Source organism: Microdochium trichocladiopsis, assembly GCF_020744255.1.
Source record: "Microdochium trichocladiopsis strain MPI-CAGE-CH-0230 chromosome Unknown B0I36scaffold_13, whole genome shotgun sequence".
NCBI classification, from domain to species: Eukaryota; Fungi; Ascomycota; class Sordariomycetes; order Xylariales; family Microdochiaceae; genus Microdochium; species Microdochium trichocladiopsis.
Genome location: NW_025763556.1, coordinates 612,701 through 631,802, shown reverse-complemented (window position 1 = coordinate 631,802; position 19,102 = coordinate 612,701). Strand labels below are relative to the sequence as shown.

General features: G+C 58.8%; 9 protein-coding genes across 9 annotated transcripts; 3 read left to right on the top strand and 6 right to left on the bottom strand.

Moving 5' to 3' along the window:
• Positions 1–59: 59 nt before the first annotated feature.
• B0I36DRAFT_355536 (uncharacterized protein) lies at positions 60–518 on the top strand (the record flags this gene model as incomplete). Its single annotated transcript, XM_046157448.1, has 1 exon — positions 60–518. The coding sequence occupies one exon, from the start codon at positions 60–62 to the stop codon at positions 516–518; it is 459 nt and encodes a 152-aa protein (XP_046005263.1).
• Positions 519–1,389: 871 nt separating this feature from the next.
• Positions 1,390–2,189, top strand: B0I36DRAFT_355535 (uncharacterized protein; the record flags this gene model as incomplete). The annotated part of the gene is made up of 2 exons (XM_046157447.1): positions 1,390–1,518; positions 1,617–2,189. The coding sequence occupies 2 exons, from the start codon at positions 1,390–1,392 to the stop codon at positions 2,187–2,189; spliced, it is 702 nt and encodes a 233-aa protein (XP_046005262.1).
• Positions 2,190–2,380: 191 nt separating this feature from the next.
• Positions 2,381–4,120, bottom strand: B0I36DRAFT_278176 (alpha-ketoglutarate-dependent taurine dioxygenase). The gene is made up of 5 exons (XM_046151434.1): positions 3,784–4,120; positions 3,369–3,707; positions 3,024–3,272; positions 2,770–2,895; positions 2,381–2,654 (listed from the first exon to the last, which is right to left on the bottom strand). The coding sequence occupies exons 1-5, from the start codon at positions 4,016–4,018 to the stop codon at positions 2,497–2,499; spliced, it is 1,107 nt and encodes a 368-aa protein (XP_046005261.1). The 5' UTR covers positions 4,019–4,120; the 3' UTR covers positions 2,381–2,496.
• An 883-nt stretch (positions 4,121–5,003) lies between these two features.
• B0I36DRAFT_338513 (uncharacterized protein) lies at positions 5,004–7,047 on the bottom strand. Its single transcript, XM_046155769.1, has one exon. The coding sequence runs from the start codon at positions 7,005–7,007 to the stop codon at positions 5,112–5,114; it is 1,896 nt and encodes a 631-aa protein (XP_046005260.1). The 5' UTR covers positions 7,008–7,047; the 3' UTR covers positions 5,004–5,111.
• Positions 7,021–9,260, bottom strand: B0I36DRAFT_425775 (von Willebrand factor type A domain-containing protein; the record flags this gene model as incomplete). Its single annotated transcript, XM_046162357.1, has 3 exons — positions 8,726–9,260; positions 7,234–8,674; positions 7,021–7,099 (listed from the first exon to the last, which is right to left on the bottom strand). Exons 1-3 carry the CDS (start codon positions 8,907–8,909, stop codon positions 7,021–7,023), a joined length of 1,704 nt encoding a protein of 567 aa, XP_046005259.1. The 5' UTR covers positions 8,910–9,260.
• A 942-nt stretch (positions 9,261–10,202) lies between these two features.
• Positions 10,203–12,721, bottom strand: B0I36DRAFT_338511 (uncharacterized protein). The gene has a single exon (XM_046155768.1). It carries the CDS (start codon positions 12,573–12,575, stop codon positions 10,698–10,700), a length of 1,878 nt encoding a protein of 625 aa, XP_046005258.1. The 5' UTR covers positions 12,576–12,721; the 3' UTR covers positions 10,203–10,697.
• Positions 12,722–13,002: 281 nt separating this feature from the next.
• On the bottom strand, positions 13,003–14,043 carry B0I36DRAFT_338510 (uncharacterized protein). Its single transcript, XM_046155767.1, has one exon. The coding sequence runs from the start codon at positions 13,979–13,981 to the stop codon at positions 13,163–13,165; it is 819 nt and encodes a 272-aa protein (XP_046005257.1). The 5' UTR covers positions 13,982–14,043; the 3' UTR covers positions 13,003–13,162.
• Positions 14,044–14,745: 702 nt separating this feature from the next.
• B0I36DRAFT_49103 (RTA1 like protein-domain-containing protein) lies at positions 14,746–16,056 on the top strand. Its single transcript, XM_046162955.1, has 2 exons — positions 14,746–14,952; positions 15,028–16,056. The coding sequence occupies exons 1-2, from the start codon at positions 14,937–14,939 to the stop codon at positions 16,026–16,028; spliced, it is 1,017 nt and encodes a 338-aa protein (XP_046005256.1). The 5' UTR covers positions 14,746–14,936; the 3' UTR covers positions 16,029–16,056.
• Positions 16,057–17,073: 1,017 nt separating this feature from the next.
• On the bottom strand, positions 17,074–18,309 carry B0I36DRAFT_355530 (uncharacterized protein; the record flags this gene model as incomplete). The annotated part of the gene is made up of 2 exons (XM_046157446.1): positions 17,074–17,527; positions 18,026–18,309. The coding sequence occupies 2 exons, from the start codon at positions 18,307–18,309 to the stop codon at positions 17,074–17,076; spliced, it is 738 nt and encodes a 245-aa protein (XP_046005255.1).
• Positions 18,310–19,102: the final 793 nt, after the last annotated feature.

Sequence of the window (19,102 nt, the reverse complement as noted above, 5' to 3'; positions counted from 1 at the left end):
CGTCGCCACCATGCAAATCATTGCATCTGACACTCTCAGCGCCTCGGAGTCGAGCCAAAATGGACACTGTGAAGAACACCACGATGTGGTATGCCGGCCTCTTGCTGCGCTTCAACGCCATCTACCTCGCCATCAACAGAATTCTCGCTGTGGTGGATGAGATCCGTGAGGCGGTTGATCTTGTTCATCTCGTTAATACGATGATTGACATGGGCTTCGCAATGTATGCGGAAAATGCAACGGATGGGGAGAGAGTCCTCACCGCGGCATTCGCATATGGGGTCCTTAATACGCCAGAGCTTCGGCTCAAAATCGTCACTACCAGCCACCGTTTTGTTGCTCTTCTAATTGAGTGCGCCAACACTGTGGAGGGGCTGAATCAGGACTACGGCTCGCCGAAAGGCACCTGGCAGTTCGTCCACGAGGACGAGCTGGTCGTCGGGCGGGAGGAGCATCAAGAGATGCTCGACATTGTCGAACGACTATCCGATGGGAACAGCTCGGAAGAATCGGAATAAGGCCACAATTTTCTCAGATAACAGAGACATCGTCAGGGCAGTTGGGCTTGACAGCATCACACAACCTTGGGAATTATGGAAGACGTCGTGGTGTTGAGCCACAAGAGATGTGTCGAGGTCACTTGATGAATGTGTTTCTGAGGAAGAGGGAATCATGGATGGATAGAAACGTGGATGAGGGCCAAGATCAGCTGGTGGCATGACTTGCCAGAGACATGCGGAAGAAAGCAATAGACTTCTCAATGCGCCTGAAAACCATGATGGTACTTTGAGTCTGTGGGAAGCGATCCATGCCCCAGTGTGATTTTGTGACTGACCAAGAGACCTTGAACTTTGCAACATACCAAACTAATTCGTTTTTCGCTGTCATGTGTACGAGAAGGACGACACGTGTGCCAGCAACATTCTCGCCCAGGACCACTTTTCATTTTATCACGACCGAAACAACAATTAGGCAGTCCAGAGGCCTCAAAAGGTCGTGGCTCTATTTTGCTCTCAGTGGGAGGCTTTGGAGGCTGGCAAAGGGCGAGTGACAACAGGAGGCCCGCCGCCCAGTAGCGCTCTGCCCGGCCGGGACCCACCCTGCCCTTGTCTACGACAACAACAACACCAGCCAGCCCCTCCTCTTGCTGGTGCTTCTGCCTTCCTCCGTAGACCTTACGAAATCCTCAGACTCATTTCGAGAGCTTTGAAAGTCTTTTTCCTTTATGTACTAGCTTCTCTGGCTCTTGTGCCTCACATCGTTGTGCAATACTCGTTATACTCTCGCGTCTCGACCATCCCGAAGGCTTCGTCGTCGTCGTCGTCCTCCTCCTCCTCCTCTGCTTCTCATTGTCTTCTTCAGTGCCCCGCAGCAGCTGAAAACCTCACGATGTCTCACCAACCAAGCCCCAGCATGCCTACCCGAGTCTCTGTCCACGCAATCGAGCCTCACCCAGTCGTGGCCCATCTCGAGGCCATGGCTGAGAGCACAGATCTCCAGACTAGCACACAGAACACGGTAAGTGAGCTCCCAAGTCTCACCAAGCAGGCTTTTGTGCTCCGACAGCATTACGCAAAGAATGGCCTTTCAGAAGACACAGCTAACCCACCCGCCAGCCCACCCTCGACGAGGTCCAGACCGTCATTGCAAAGTACAAGCGCGTGGTCCGAGAATTCGGCAACAGCGGCCAGCAGCAGCAGCAGCAGCAGGGCGAGATGAGAATCCCCGTGATCCCCGAGACCTTCGAGTCCGAGCGGACCACCGTCGACGTGCTCCAGTACTACGACCAGATGGCGCACCAGGTCCGGCGTTACACCCTTGCCTACACCGACTTCCAGTTCGACTCCTTTGTCCGCCGCTTCGCCGCCCGCTTCCACATGGTGGGCGCGAGCCACCAGCCCTCCGTCAGCAACAACTTCAAGGACATTGCGACTGTCGGCGCCCTGGCCCTGCAGGCCGGCAGGCCCGATGTGCTCGCGCACTTCGCGGCCGACATTGAGCACGTCTGTGAGATGCGCGCTATGGCCATGGACGATTGGCTTGACGAGGAGATTGCACAGCTCCGCGCCTCGCCTCTCGGCCAGCTCATTTTGCATGGCCGCCAGGGCGGTATCCAGGCTACTCCCGTCGACCAGGATGAGGAAGAGCAGGCTGAGCAGGACGCGGGCAATGCTGATGAGCATGTCTAATGCTTTTGTACGTTGGTATTGCCGAGCGTATTTGTGAAAGAAGAGACTTGGGAATTCACTCTGTACAAGGCATGATGAGGCGTCAAGGCATTTTGCATGGTCTTCATTGTTTCTGCATGGGCATGGTTAAGGATACCCTGAGCATTTGGATGAGGCGCAAGAGCAGCATTCTCATTGACACAAGACGCTAGCGCATAGACTAGATAGCCAGCTTAAACGACTTTGAAGTCGTATGTCCACCAAGCCACACTGTCATTCCCCATCGCGTGTGCTACATCTCAGAGTGAACCAAGCATAATATGTTTCTTTACTCGAGCTCGATCCCCAGCGCCGCCCGCCTCGAAGTGCTCTCCGGGTCCAGGTAGGGCTTCTCGCCCAGCCCGACGGCGCGGTTTCCGAACCTAGGACCCTGCCCGTCGTAGTCAAACGTCGCCGTGTGGAAGACGCTGCGGTTATCCCAGATCGCTGTGTTTGAAGAGAGGTGGTCAGCCAGGAAATCCTGCCGGGGAGGATGTCTTCATATGTCACACGAAGGCTGCTAGGGCAAACAAGCAAGCTATCACCCAAAAATAAAACGTACCAATGTCGTTTTCGTTCTGCCACTTGAAACGGACCTGCAGCTCGTGATTCTTGTACACAAGCTCGAGGAACCACTCGAGCAAGGCCTTGCTTTCCAGCTCGGTCACGTCGTTGATGTACTTGACGTCTGCATTGAAGACACACAAGAGTGTTTTTGCGTCAGCTTCAGCACACACACTCTCTCCAAGTTTCCCCGGGGTCACATCTTCGCTTCTCAAAGTGTGAAAGAGAGGGAGGAGGGAGGGGAGAACTCACGTCCGCCAACGGGGAAGACGCTCTTCCACCCGGTGACAGGATTCGTCCGGACGACCGGGTGGACGGCTTTGAGCTCGGTGCCCACGTTCTCGGGCGCGCCACGGGGGCCCGGGTGCAGCTCGAACCCGGCGTCGGCGGCGACCTTGTTGAAGCCGGGCTGCTGGAACGTGACGGTCAGGGACTCGAGGAACTTCTGGTAGGGCGCCGAGATGCGGTCGTAGATCTCGTAGCCGGACGCCCAGAGGGTGTCTGCTCAAAAAGTGATGGTTGGTCAGCTTCTAGTCAAGCTTGCTTCGAATTTTATTGTGGGCGTGGGAAAACATGGTGCCCAACAGACAGACGTACCTCCGCCAGTCTTGGGCAGCTCGACGAGCCTCAGGCTCGTGTAGTCTGCGGGCACGGGCTCAAAGGCAATGTCGCTGTGCCACTGCGCCGAGTTCTGCTTCTTGGTGGGCTGCTCGAGGTTGCGCCTCCGGTAGAGCTTGTCGTGCTGGACGGAGCTGATGGTGCTGATCTCGGGGTCCTCGCCGCCCAGGTCGCGCTCCGAGTTGAGCACGGGGTGGATGTGCAGTCCAGACGTCGACGGGCGGCCGGTGAGCTCTCCCAGGCGCAGGATGAGCTGCTTCTGGAGGTTGTTGGTGAGGTTGTCCTGGGCGCGGAAGAAGACGACGCCGCGCTGGGAGACTGTGGGAGAAGGAAAGGGAAAGTCAGTAAGGGCAACAGCGAAAGGTGTCTTGAGAAAAGGAGGAGGCGGCCGTACTGGTGATGGCAAGGTCGCGGATGAGCTCGTCTGCGTTGGGCGCGTTGAGCCAGTCGACGAGGTTGGCCTTGGGGAACTCGCGGCCGATGATGGGCGTCACGTCAAAGCTCTCGTAAGGGTCGAGGGCGCCGCTGAGGGTCAGAGGGCGTGGGAGGGCGCTCTGAGCCTTGTCGGCAGCCTTTGTGTGGATGGGGAGGGCCGCGGCCACGGTCTCTGTGACGGCGGAGGGGCTCATGGTTGGTTGCTGGTGCGTGGGGAACGCTTCTGTGCGGGTGGTGTTGGTTTTCGTGATCAAAGTTCTGATCTTGTGAGTTCCAACCTGGCTGTGGGAGGAAAGTTGCTGCCGAAAGACTACGAAGAACAAATAATACACCTAATCTGCTATAGATGCGGCGAGAAGTGGGCTGGCGGTACTTATAGGCTTCACCACCACATCTCTCCTCCGGGCTCATGCCACCCCACGACATCGCCATGCCTGCCTGCCCCCCCGCGTCTCCAATGGTGTGACGCGTGCAGCTGAGGTGAGCCCTATCTCGGCCAAATCAGCTTGCATGGGGGTTGTCCCGCGATCATGTTGGCGGATGTCGCCATTCGCGGCCCCTGGCGAATCAGCGGCCCGCCCACCAGATGATGCGAGCGCCCTGCCGAATGGGGCAATCTGTCGAAGGGTGGTGTGCAAGGGTGTCATGACCGTGCATGCTTGGAGTTTATAGTGTCCAACGGGTCCGGTAGTCGGCCGGGACCGCATTCTGGGCGGGCTTGACCTGTTTCGGGGCCCTTGCCATGACACGCTGCTTATCGAGCGGGTGTGCATGGCGACATTGAGGCTGCTGATTTGCCTGTCCCCGGCGAGCTTAATGGGGCTTCCCGGGCTTGGAACGCCGCGGCACGTGTTCACAATGGACAAGAGGAGTGACACATGTCTGAGGACGTGCCTGGAGCGTCTGCTTACCGCAAACAAGAACCCAGGGATACGGGCGAGCGCAGCAGGCCGACGCCGTTCCCCGCAAGGTTGCGCGCCGGCTGTCGAAGCAAACGTCGACCGTTTCCTGCGGTCAGCACGAGTGTAGGCCTATGCCGGCTGCCCCATTCACCCTTCACGGGGTAGGTAGGAGAGTCGTCACAGCCGCAGTACCAGTTGACATTCAGTTGAACCACAGGGGCATTGTTGAATCGAGTCGCGCAACAAACACTTCTCGCAGTCAAGATGAAAATCATTTAGCAATCATTTGCATTTTGGAATGCGGGTATTCACACATTGCTGCAAGTACGCTGTCAGGAGCTCCTGATGCCTTTGCCTTTTCCTCCTATGCATTTCCTTCCAAAATTCACTTTTCCGCGAGCTTCTCAAAGATCCGCGTCGCTTCCTCCAGCAGCCCGTCCACTTCATTACCCTGTGCTTGCCACAGCAGCCTGGCATCGTCCTCGCCAAGCCGTTCGACCGCCTTGTCGACCAACAGCTCCCACGAGTCCACCATGTCGGCCATCTCCTTCCTGAACCACACGACGACCACCGCCGTGGCGAACAAGTCCTTCTGTGCCGCATCTAGCTTCTCCAAATCCAGCTTGCCCACCTCCTTGCTCACTTGCACGACCTTATCCTCCGTCCAGCCCATGAGCCGCAGCAGATCACGCCACGTCCACGCCCCGTCAAAGCCCTGCACTCGCACCATGGCATCCATCTTCTCCCGGGCCGTCGCTGAAGCGATATCCCCAGGGAGCTGGAACTCACCGGCGGCCGCCCCGCTCTCCTCATCGTCGTCGTCCTGATCCGCGTCCTTGGCCTCTGCACGGCTGGTGGTGCTGCTGCTGCTGACACGCTTGATAGAGTACATCTTCTTCCTCTTCTTGTTTTCCTGCCGCATCACCGGCGCCGCCAAGTCGAACGACTGCGGCGAGGCAAAGCCCGAGAGGCTGGGAGCGCCGCCGCCGCCGCCGCCGCCGCCACGGCTGCCGCCATCGAGATTGTCGTCGACGCCCATGTCGAGGACGAGACCCTCGTCGGCGCTCAAGAACGAGTCAAAGTCAAAGTCCTGCAGAACATTTTCGCTCATGTTGGGGTTGGCAAAGTCCATGTGGAAACCCCCGTCAGCAGGGGCAGGAGCAGGAGCAGGAGCCGGAGGAGGAGGAGGGGGGGCCGCAGCAGCCGCAGCCGGGGCTGCAAAGGGCATGGGCACAGCACTGCACTGCTGGACATTCAGCATGTGCAGCATTTGTCGCTGCTGCTGTTGTAGTTGTTGTTGTTGTTGTTGTCCTCCAAATCCTCCTCCTGGTGGCGGGGCGCCAAAGCTCGCTGCGCCGAAGAATGATGCTGATGCTGATGCTGATGATGATTCCGCCCCGGCCGTTCTCCGACCGGAACCGTAGCCGATGACGGCATTATTAGTCGTGGGCTTGGCCGCCGGCGCCGCCCTGGAGAACATGCCCATGACACGCTTGCCCATGGACTTTGCAAGGGAGTTACTGGCCTGAGCCTGGGCGACGGGCTGTGCCAGCCGCTGGGGGATCCCCGGGAACGCCTGCGCAGGATCGGGCACGTCCGGGTCCATCGACCGGTTTGGGGTGTACGTCGTCGACGTTGCGCCCTTGTTGTTTTCTTTCTCCTTCTCCTCGCCCTCGACGGCCACTCCAGACGGAGAAGAAGACGAAGCAGGCGGCGTGTCCTCGACGGCGACAAACGACGACCACTTGCCCCCGCCGACCTGGAACGTCACGCCCAGCCGGACCGCCTCGCGCTGGACCATGGCGCTGAAGGTCGACTTGGCGAGCCTGTTGCGCAGCAGGGCCATGTCGACCACCTTGCCGTCGCTGCGGGTCACTTCCCGGGCGGAATCTTCGGCGGCGGCAGGGTCGCCGCCCGCTGCCCGGGCGTAATAGATCCAGCCTTTGCCCTCCTCGAGCTCCTGGACGGCCTTGCGCGTGGCGAGCTGGTGGATCGTCAGGCCGGGCTCGGGGAGCACGGCGACGGGGATCTCGAGCTCGAGGGGTGCGCCGCCGGCGGTTGTCCCGCGGAGCACGACCGACTTGGGGAAGAGGGCGCGGCCGCGTTTGTCCTTGGGGAACGGGGAGTTGAAGAGCAGGTAGACGGTTGTCCGGTTGAAGGGGAACAGCGGCGGGATCTCAAAGGGCGTCTGGAGGATGGCAGGGGGCGGGCAGGGCCGGAGGTCTGCGAACTGGTCCGCAAACGCGGGGAGGTTGTCGTGGTTGGGCGGGTCGACCGACATGTCGACGTTCTCGTCAAAGAGGGAGATCTTGGCCGGCGGCGGCGGCTTCTCCGTCGTCGTCTCGCTCATCGTGGCGGAAGACGCAGTCGACTCTGCATAAGCCGGCGGCGGAGCGGCTCCGCCCTCCTCGTTCTTCTCATCAACGACCATCATGTCCTCCACCTTTTCGACAACCTCGAACCCATCGTCGTCGCCGCCGCGGTCCGGCTCCTCCTCCCCTCCGTACTTGACCTCGAGCCGGTAGTCGCGGACATGCTCAAACATGGCGCCCTTGACCATGCGGACGACCTTGCCGCTCATGTCCTCGCCGTCGACGACGCTCTGCGCGAACCCGTTGCCGACGCGCGCGACGCCCTCGATCAGGGAAGTGCTCGCCCCGGACCCGATGCCGAGGGAGAAGACGCGGATGTGTCCCTCGCTCTCGCGCACGTTGCGCTCCACCATGGCCAGCAGCTCGGCCTGGTTCCACACCTCGCCGTCCGTGAGCAGGAAGACCTCGAGATCCCTGGGGGCGGCATCAGCAGCGACGTCGGCATCGCGGGTGCTCTGCCACTCCTTGAACACGGCCTCGAGCGGCCAGAACATCTCGGTGCCGCCATAGTCGGCCTGGAAAGTCTCGACGTGGCTCACGGCCTGCGCGACGCTCTCGCGCGAGTAGGCGCGCGACCCGCTGCAGCCGTGCTGTCCCTTCCACAGGAAGCTGAACCGGGAGCCGAAGCTGACAATGTTGAACGCTACCCCCTGGGGGAGGGACTTTATGAAGACGCGCAGCGCCGAGACGAGGTTGGGGATCTTGCCGCCCATGCTGCCGCTGCGGTCGCACACGAAGACGACTTCTGGCTTCCTGCGCTGGGTGGACGACGGGAGGGTGAACTTGGGCACCAGGGTCGCCATGAGGGCGTGCTGGTTTGGAATGGTCGGGTGTCTCTCGAGCACGGCTTGTGGGGTGGAGAGGTTGCTGGCCGTCAGGTGCAGGATGAAGTCCTTCTCGAGGAACGGTGTTGTTATTGTCGTCAACGATGACGACGAGGCTGGCAGGGATGTGAGGGCGAGGGAGGCGGAGGCCTGGTTGAAGGACAAGGCGTCGGTCGAGGCAGACTTGGACGTCTTGCCGATGGACACGGCGATCTGGTGCGAGGGCGAGCTGACGGACTGGATCTGCGACGACGGCGGCAGCTGCGCGTCGACGGTGATCCTGAGCCCGCCATCTCCTTTATCATTGCCACTGAAGTCCTGCGGGCGCACCACGGGGACATCCACGTCGACCAGATCCCCCGGCCAGCTCCCGAACCGCGGCGCCACGCCCATCGGGATCGTCAGCCGCAGGCCGTCGACCTGCGCGTCGTGCTTGAGCTCGCCCAGGTACGTGACCTCGACGACGACCCGCGTGGCCGGCGGGATGTTGCCCAGCTTGGTGACAAACACGTCGGCCGCCTCGGGGATCAGCTCGAGCAGGCCCGCGGCTTTGCCCTCGGCCACGGCGGTGGTGTACGTGTGCCGCGCCTCGGCCTTCTCCTGGACGACACCCCGGATGACCCGGGGTTTTGGCGAGGAGTGGATGGTCGCGGTGAAGCCGACGACGCTGACGCCGTCGTGGAGTGGGAACTGATACCTGATCTCTGGGTATTTTTGTTGTGGCGGCGGTGGTGGTGGAGGAGCATTTTGTACTGTGTACAGGGTGCCAACTGAATAGGGAGCAGGAGGAGGAGCTGGCACACTGGACCGGTACCATATCGAGGGTGTGATGAAGGTCTGCTTCAACGTGGTCCGCTGGGCATTGGAGAGGATGGTGGTGTGTGCCTCGAGGCCGACCTGCCGCAGGCGGTGCGGCAGGCATGGAGGGGCCGCGTCGATGTAGACGAGGCCGCACACCTGCCAGGTGTCATGGATGTAGTGTCTCATTGTGGGTGTGTGTGTGTGTGTGTATTTGTGTAGAAGCTACCAGCGTGGGTGGAGAAGAAGGAGGGATGGGGTATAATATGTATAATGCAGTGTGGTTGATGCTGGAAGGTCCCTTAGGTCTGGTGTAGATGAAAGGTGATGTTGTATAATGTGTAGTGGGAGTCCAGCGACGCTAGGCAATAGGGGCAGCGATCTGCCAACCGTTGTCGTCTTGTCTCAGGGTATCTCTCGTGTTGGCGACGACGACGACGTAATCACAACACAACACTGGCTGGGTGCAATACAACAACAGCCTTCAGACTATAAGTCTCTTGTTCCAATTGAGCTTTGCAGAAGGGGGATATCTTGAATATCGTCTCGAGACCACGAAGAGCAAAACCTCGGGGGGGAGCACTGTCTACTTATACTCGCACGACCAGCCCTATGCCCCTCTCTCCCACCCAATGGCACGTCACAGAGGGTCTTTGGTCCTCTGACTTTCCCGCCCCAAATCTCACCCCGCAATCCTCATAAACCCCCCTCCGAAAAAGCCCTGCGGCGGCAGCGGCAATTGCGATACCCGGGGGGCGGCTGTGCTGGCGGATAGGCGCAACGTCATAACATAACCTGTGGCTGCCACGGCTGCTGCCTGGGGGTCCTGAATGGCCCCATCTATCGGGGTTGCGCATCCTGGTCTATCGCATACTGGAGCTAAGATACCACGTAGGGCTGCACCGATAGTACGTCAAGGGGGCCTCGCGCGCTCCACTCGGGGCGGGCTGTGTGGCGTGGTGCTGTGTATGTGTCATCCCCCGACACCAAGAGAGGCACAGGTCTGGCAGCACATGGGCAAGCCACAGCTCGGTAGCTAATTACAATAATCCGCAGGCTTCAACTCAGCTCTCGGGTCTCAAATGACGGCTGAAGGTCGCTAGTTAGGTGGGTGCTCGCTTGCTTCCTTAGTGCGAGAAGAAGCCGGCTTACATTTTTGCGGCTGAAAGGCCGCCTCCCAAGGCAGAGAGAAAGAGCGCAGAGAGCAGTGTTATGGAGCTGCCAAAGAGCCCCAGCGCCGGCCGGCCTTGCACGCACGACTCACATACCCGGCCCGCGGCCCTCCCAAGCTGCGACAAACCCGTTGAAAGCGGGCGGCCTCCCGGGGTGATTGTTTGGGCATAGCGCTCCCGTCCCAGTGGGCACGCAGGATGCAGGCACCATCGTTTTCATATGCTCGGCACTTGGATCAAATAGGATACACGGCCCAGGCTGCTGCTATCATTGCCCTTTTCAACATGATCCGGACTCATGGAGAATCACACCAGTGGTGGTTATCGCAGCTGCCTTGGGCCTCCATCTCGTGCCCTCCCCTCTCTCTCCCTCTCTCCCCCTCTCTCTCTCTCTCTCTCTCTCTCTCATTCTTGTGCAGAAGCCACCCACCCGTCTTTTGGTGCCTGGATGCGGCAGAGCATCAAAGAGCACCTCGAAATGGCGATGCTTGCGGTGCACCACAGAGCTCGTGGGGAAATCGGGCATGGCACGGATACTGAGTACATTCTTTGGCTGCCGAATAAAATATGTAGCCAGTTGGATGCTCCTCAAACCCCGAGCAGCAAAATTGTGTGCAATCAGCCCCCTCCCGCGCGATTGTAACCTTCAAACTCTGGTCGAACCTGTCCCGCATACCCATACATGTTTCAGGCACCTCTATCATTGCCCAACAAAAATCGGAAAGCAATACTCCATCACATAACCATGTACAAGACCAGAACCCTCCCGTTCGTCACTTCATGCTTCCTAAAACCCATGCCATCGTCACTCGTCGTTGGCAAAGTACGACGCATACACATTTTTGGCATTGCCCAACTTGCTGCCGGTCATTGGGCGCTTGCGGGCAGGTAGCGCCGGGTCGTAATGCTGCGGCGCACCTCGCTTGCGGGAAGGATCGATGGCCATCATGTTGATGCCAAGAGGACGTGCTCTGGTAGCGACTCCTGGAACCGCATTTGGTCTGCTCCCAAGACCACGCGCATTGATTGTGGACGGACGAGCACCTCTTGCGGCTGCAGCCCGTGTCGTGATCTGGTACTCACTCTGGCGCGCCGAGCCAGCCGGCTTGGCCTCCATCCGTGTGCGTCTCTGTTGTTGCTGGGCCGTCTTGTTGACTGCGGTCTTCAGTCCCGCAATCTCACTGTGCAGGCGTGAGACCTCTCGGTCATGAGCGTCCTTGACTGCGCTGATGGCTTCAGGAAGCTCCTGGCGTACACTCTCGGCCTCGGTGCGGTAGTAGTCGAGATCTCTGCGCATGGCGTTCGACTGCTTGACGAGCTTAGCGAGCGGCGAGGCCAGCAGGATCTGTCCCAGCGTCAACTTCATGGCCGCCTTGACCTTGGCACTGAAGTAGCGGGTATATGTGGTGAAGGCTTCGTGCACGTCGTTGTCGGCATAAGGAAGGACTTCGTTGGCCGTCGGGCACCGTATGGCCTCTTGCGAGCCGAGGTCTGCCAGAAGCTTGCGCACGTCATCCATGGTTTTGATGTTGAAGACGTTGGCCTGCTGGTCAGTCTTAGTGGCCAAAGCAGGAGGTCTGCGGGCTTGCGTGTGTGCCGAGTATGAAGGTTCTTGGTCGACCAGGGTTGACTCGGCCTGATCGTCATCGAAGGCGGCGATGGGCGATGGTGAGCGAAAGTCCTCGGCGTGTCTGAATGTTCGGGCAGCATGTTCGCTGCTTGGGAAACCAGGCTTGCGCTCGTCATGTGTTTGATCCCATTCCTCATCGCGGAATGACGCATCCCAAAGCTCGAAAGACTCGTCGTCCTCGATGAGCCTGCCATCGTAATCGTGTCCATACTCATCCAGGTCTACGACCTCTCTGTTGTGTCCAAGCTCCGGGCTGACGCGGTGTGGCACACTGAAGCGGCGAGGGATGCCTTTGATGTTGAGGCGGTCCTCCTGGCGAGCAGACGACCTATGTCTACTTGGCGACCTTTGCCGAACCGGTGACTGCACCATTGTCCTCTGAGTCGGCTCTGGATCGGTGGTCGGCTGGGCGGGAGGAGGCTGTCCGATGTAGGCCGCATGAGGGTAGTTATGACGGATTGCCCATACACGCCAGCACCGGGGAATCACGCAGGTGCTGGGTTCTTGGGCCAGCCAGCCGAGGTGGGCAGCAGTGAGATCGTCAGCAATCTTGTTGGGCAGTTCTCCGGCACCAGCCTGAGCACTGCCGTTGACCTTGACGGCATGGAGAAGGGCGAGCGGCACGGGAGGGCAGCGGATGTTTGCGTCATTGTCCCAGCCGGCACGGGCTCCCGCGTCGAGGGCCTTTTTGAGGGCGGTCTTGAGGGCGATGTAGGGCTTTGTGCCGCAGGGCGCTGCCATGGGGATGATGGTGGCAAGATGGGCGAGGACTTCCGAGGCGCTGACCCAGGCGGGCGGGAAGTGGTCTGCGAGGATCTCGAGCCAGTACTCCTCGGCGTCAAGGAGGGCATAGTGTTGCTGGTCGGGGGGCAGCTTGCGGAGCTTGCTGGGGTACTGGTTGGGCACCTTGTGCTGGTAGGAGCGTGGCTTGGGCTCAATGGCTGTCCACCGGGCCATGAACGTCGAGTTGCGGCGGGCGAGGGCGAGGGTCGGGACAGTGGCCGCGTCGCCCTTGGCCGGCTCTTGGGCGCGGGTTGCCACGGTGGAAGTCATTGGGGGCGGAGGGGACCTTGGCCAGAGACAGACAGAGAAGAAGATGAGGAAGAAGACACGCTGGAGAGAGAAAGAAAGATGGAGAGTGAGAGGAAGGTAGTGGAGGGTGTGAGTGAGTGGTAGCAGCGGCTCACGATGACTGCGAGGTCATGGCGTGGTGGTGCCGACGCATGGGCAAAAGTGTAACTCAAGACTTGACTTGCAGGTGTGCATCTACACAGGAGGACATGGAGTGGACAGCCTCGAGGGGAGTAATGCGCACCTTCCTCGAGTGGCAGGCAGTCTGGGCCTTTGCAGCGCATCACGTGCCGCCAGCCGTGACAAACGAACGCGCCCACGCTCGACGTCGAGTCGACCCGCACTGCAGGTACCAGGCACAGGCACATACAGGCACGGGTACAGGTGCACCAGGGTAGTCAATCTCGAGGCCTGAGGTTGAATACACAGATATGCTTACTCATCCATAGATGTTGCTCGCTTCCGTCTAGCGCGCACACTTCACAACAGTCCAAGTCTATGAAGCCTCTAACCAACGCCACGAGCATCTGCAATTCCCCTCGTCATCTCGACATCTCGACATCTTACCATCACTCCACCCTCGAGTCTTCATCATCACCACCACCAGCGCCAGCCTCCACCAGTGCCTTGTGCCTTTTTGTGCTGCCCTCGAGCCCTGCCAGCGTCGCCTCGTTCATGCCCGGAATCACCATGTCAAACGTCTCCCGCACCACCGCATACTCGTAGTACCCGCACCGCGCAATCGGCAGCGTCTTGCGCACATCCAGCCGGCCCTCGGTCAGCACCTCGTCGGCAATGTACACGCCCACCACTCGTCCAATAATGACGTCGACCGACCCCATCGGCGGGTTCCCCGGCAGCCGTATAGTCGAGTGGTACACGCACTCGAACCGCACCGGCGACTCGGCCACCATGGGCACCGCGTTGCCGGGCTCGGCGTCCCCTGGCAGCGTGGTCGAGAAGCACTTGGTCAGGCCTGCGCGCTCAAACTCGTCGACCCCGTAGGGCACCTGCTCGGCGGTGATGTTGACCTTTTCCCGCAGGGCCCATGTGGCGAGGTTCCAGCAGAACTTGGCCGTGGCCTCGGCGTTGACGACGCTGTCCTTGCGCTGCTGGCCCGGGGTCTGGTTGGCGCTGAACATGACGTAGGGCGGGTCAAAGGTGAGGTTGTTGAACTGGGAGTAGGGCGCGAGGTTATGCTGGGGCGGCGTGGTGCCGGACGTGGTCGAGATCCAGCCGATGGGCCGGGGCACGACGCACGCCTTGAACGGGTCGTGAGGCAGGCCGTGTGCTGTCTTTCCGGGCTCGTAGAACATGGCGATGCTGCTGCTGCTGCGGCTGTTGATGCTGCTACTTATGTGAGTGTGTATCGGGTGGTATTCTGGCATACACTTGCGGAGGTCGTCGATACCCACAGACCCCTATTGTATTCCGTCTCCTTTCGTCTGCAACCCCGCGATCGCCGGCCGTGATGTGGGCTCCACTCTGGCCGCCGGGTGCCGATGCCGGCTGCTGCCGTTGCTGCAGATCGGGCCAATCCTCGGTTCGATGCTGGCCTGTCCCATGGTTTGTTGGTTGGTTCATTGATTGGCTGAACAGTCAATCAAGCTTAATGCGACAACCTCTGCCTCACATTCGGCCTCGTGCCTGGAACCTGGCAGCAGGCATTGGCTGCACGGGCACGGGGTGCGACATGGCGCGATGCGCAGGACCTGTCATGCTCATGGCTGGGCGTGTTTGCACGGGGCCGGGTGTCTGCATCTCCAGTCCAAGCATGCCCTTCATCCATACCATTTGCTTGTGAGGGAGGTGTGCAAAGGTACTACATGTCCTTTTCTTCCTCGCCTGCATGTGCAGTTCAGACACGATGGGCCTACACCATCACGATCGTGGCCGCGCAGTGTTGCCATCGAGATCGAGCTGCTCCCCGTCGTGAGCGATCGCACCGAGCCCGAGCACAATTAAAATAGACCACAGTAGTCCGTCTCACTAAATCACTCGGCCGACTGACACCACGTCCAGCAGCCTCGGCGACGCCAAGAAGTGCGAGTGCCGGGGCCCACGGGTCTCAGCCCGTGGATTGTGATTGGCTGGTCCTGCATCGGCAGATGGACTGCGTCATTCCACCGCGCTTGCTCAACTGTGCAAGGGCGGCCGGTCTTGGCGCTCGTTGTTGTCTGCCGCCCCGAGTTGCGATGTTTCAGACTAATACTATGGTATGTCCCTTCTTCATAAGGCTGGGTCCCGGCAGTCGAGGCTCCCCGACTCCATCTTGGCCTCCATGGCAGCCAGCAACACCACCACCATTCTGCTGGCATAGTGCAACACAGCCAAACCGTCGCCATGGACAGCCCTCCACGTAAGTTACACCAACACCATCTCTACCCTCTTTTCGTCTCATCACCAAAACTCACAACTCTGCCAAAACAAACAGGTCCTACCCAGACCTCGTACGCCTACGTGGACCCCAACTTCCCCAACCCCGGCGGCGAATGGGACACCCCGGTCATCATCTACGGCTACACGCCAAAGTTTGCCCTCGCCGTCTTCGCCGTCGCCTGGTTCTTCCTGCTCCTCCTCGCCCACACAATCCTCACAATCCGCCACCGCTCCTGGTACTGGCTCGTCTTCCCCGTGGGCCTGCTCTTCGAGGTCGTCGGCTACGTCGCCCGCTCCCTCTCCGCCAGGCAGGACCCTTACCACCTCCTCTACTTTATCCTCAACTACTTCTTCATCGTCACCGCCCCGGTGTTCCTCGCCGCGGGGATATACACGGTGCTCTCGGGCCTCATCACCCGCGACAACAACCTCGACCACGGGAGTAGCAGCAGTAGTGCTGATGGTGCCAGGAGGAAGGGCCTGCACTTGCGCATCCCGCCGCGCCTGCTCATCGCCTTCTTCGTCGTCTCCGACGTCATCGCCACCATTGTCCAAATCGCCGGCGCCGCGCTCATCGGCGTCAGCTACTCGAAGCGAAAGGATCCGACGACCGCGAACCGCATCCTCCTCGGCGGCCTCGCGTACCAGGTCTTCAGCATGGGTGTCTTTGTGCTGCTGACCGCGAGCTACATGTTCTCGCGCTTCTCCGCTTCCCACTCCTCGGCGCCTTCTTCCTCCTCATCACCGCATTCGTCAGAAGCAGAACCGAAACAAGCAGGGATGACGATGACAACAGCAACAACAGCGACAACGACAGCATCGACGGCGTTCTGCATCGCCTTCATAATCTCGGCGCTGGCCGTGTACCTGCGCACGTGCTTCCGCCTGGCCGAGACGGCCGAGGGCCTCGGCGGCAAGCTGCAGACCAACGAGGTCTACTTTGCCTGTCTCGAGTTCGCCCCCGTCGCGCTGGCCGTCGTGCTGCTCGCGGTCTGGCACCCGGGCAAGCACGTCGGGAGGAGGATTCTGCACGTTGAGCGGGGCACTGCTATTTGATCGGGCTGCAGGAGCCGGGGTATAGGGGGTCCGGGAGGGAGAAAGGGAGAGGGATATTGCGTGAGGAAAGAAGCGATTTCTGTGGTCTTAATATGTAGATATCTGGAGAGGAGTACATCCAAAGGCTCCCAGATGTCAAGGATGGCAGTAATGAAATGGTGGAAGTTTTCGATTTGTGACGGTGGAACGCCCGAAGTCCGGTGGCCGCCCCAGAATACGGCAGGAATAGAGCAGAGATAGAGCAGCGAAAATACTTTTGGACAAATGTAATAGAACTTCTCAAATGACTGCCTTGGAGTTGTTTTGTTTGGCACGCATCTCCTGCTACAGCCCATCCAAGCCGTCCCACCTAAGGACGTTATACGGCACCATCGATAAATGGTGCTGCGGCGAGCCGCCGCAAAACACGTCTGCTGCTGAAGCCGGCATATTACACTACTATCAAACAGAGGTTGATAATGGTGGTACTGTGTTGATTCTTGCTGCCGGAGTGAGAAAAGCTAATTGACTTCGGCATGGTGGAAGAAGATGGTCCCGTATCCACTTCGACAACTAAAAGCGGCACGGATGGGGACACCAACACACTGCAGAGGAACACGCCACTAATGACAACGATAGAGAAACACCAATTCCGAACAGGCAAGCACACAATTTCCAGAAAATAAATCACGCATACCGGAGGGATAGGACTGAAGAAGAACCAAAAATACATGGGGAGAAATACATTAGGGCATGAAGCAAAAACAAAAACATACAACACCGGGGATTCGCTGGTCGTCACCGACCCAACTACTAGTCCGGCGGTATCAAGCTTGTGTACAGGGGAGCGGACGGGACCCTCAATTCTCTTGATCCTATGGTCGTATGTGCTTGTCTCCTTCTCTAGAACGCTATCTATAGGGGAGGGACTAGAAGTCGGCGAGGCGCCTGTGGTCTGTTTGCGTGAGCTAGCCCAGAATTCTAGATTCTGTGCGGTGGCAATCTGTTCAGTCTGAGAGCTGATCACGTCAATCTTTTCAGTGTTCAATGCTATCATTAGAGTAGCTCAAATAGTTGCGTGGATGATGTATGTGCGTGTGTGCGTATGAGAAGGTGTGGACGGATGTGGTAACACGGGGTTAGCCAGCCTCGCTGCCTCGACGCCGCTTGACAACGACGTGTAGATTTCTGTATTGACATACGAATCAAACATGACCACCAAAAAGAGCACGGATTTTCCCTGCACTGTGTTTGTTTCTTTTCGGGAAATGTCCGGGTGTTGCTCGGCAGTGCGGACGTGGTCTAGGACCTTGGTGTTCTCGCCAAGGCCTCCAACTGTTCTGAGGAAGTCAAAAACGGTATTGGTATCGCTCTTATACTGGTTGATGAGATTCATTGTCCCTGAGTATCTGACATCGACAACGCTCGACAGTGGGCTGTTCAATACTGGAACTGGGTTGATATTGAGGTGATAGCAGATCTCGAGGATCGATAGTCTACCGACGTTGGCCGACTTTCTTCTATGCCGTGGCGGCAGCAATACCGGTTGTGTGCGCAAAAGTGGTGCAATGCTGCTGAGGCCGAAGGTTTGGAGTGCGCGGCCTGTCAAATTGACTGCAGGTCACGCGACCTTGTATTCACTACTGTTTTCCAGTGCCTAGAATGGCATCACTTTTTCCTCTTTCGAACGAGGTCCTTGTAGTCACTGGGTTGCTTTGTAACAACACGTCTGGGGTGGTTTGCACAGCCTAGTAGTTGCAGCATGCTCTCACTACATACAACAACCAAAGAGCCACCTTCGAAACGCGAGCGCCGAGAGACATCACCCGACACAACCCTTTCCACATAACTCTGCCAACCATCGGATTTCCCATCTCCATTTGGCTCATGGAGACTGCCCACCGCGTCTTAGCTTCCAAGACACTCTTGTCCAAGCCTTTTCCCCATCGTCCCCCGTCGTCGATTCCCGCCCATTGATTAATCAGAAGGCGCAGCAGATGGCCGAAGCAGCGGCGCACCTTGCCAGCAGGCACGCAATGACCAGCGGTGCGGCAGTGGCCCTCAGGCAGACCCACGAAGCTGAGCAGTTCCTTCGAACGCAGCTGACGCAAGAAGGGTCGAGCGCTGCGAGCGCTTCAACGTTGGCGGTAACCTCGGCCTCCTGCTCTGCGTTCGGGGCCCCAACCTCTGCGAATTCTGCGGCGGCAGCGGCGGCGGCAGCTTCGGCGCGGGCAGCGGGATTGGAGGGAGTGGCGAGTGCAAGTCCGGCGAGGACGGTGATCAGGGCGAATGAGGCCTTCATGTTGATATATGTTTGTATAGTGTGTGGGGTGGTGGAAAGTCAAGTACAAGAGTTGGGTCTCGCTGGTGTTCAACTGAGAACTGAGTTGGGTAGAGAAGTTGTTCCTGATTTGATAGCAGTTATGCCCGGGGAAACATCTCGTCTTTATACTTTCTCTCGCAACTAGCGACACATCCCGAAACCTCAATTCATCCTTAACCTCTACCATAGTACATCTCCAAGCCGGAGCATCTCGACGAGAGTCCCGTTCAGTTTAGCCAAGAGGCGGGGGCTTACTTAGAAGGGAATGCATTCGGGCCTTCAGTCGCGCCGGGCTTACAATCGCGGTAATGATGTCCTATATTGTCTCATCTTTGGATTTGCATGGGTGGCTCTGTCGCGCTGCCGCGAGCACAGGAGGAGTGGAGGTACAGGCCCCCGCCGGCCAAGTCGGCGCCAAGCGTCAGCGCAGCCTCGGCGGCCGGGATCGACATTGCAGTCCGTATTCACCGACACTGAGCACAGCCAGGATGAGCCGGGTAGTGGCAGGGCTTGCTTGAAGTTTCTCCTCCATGAGCTCTAGCTGTATGCTTCTGAGGTTCGGCTGAGACACTCAATATTTCTGTGACTAATTGATGGCTTGACCTTCAAGTTCGATAAAAGTTGTGGTTCACAGCACTTCGGTTTGGGGTTTTCCCAAGACTTTAACCCCATGGCAAGTCCTGAAGCTTATGTTATGAAGGTTCCCTACACTCATCGCTAAATAGCGGAAGCAGTTTGTTGTTCTGTGTCTGTGTTCTGTGTCACCAAGACA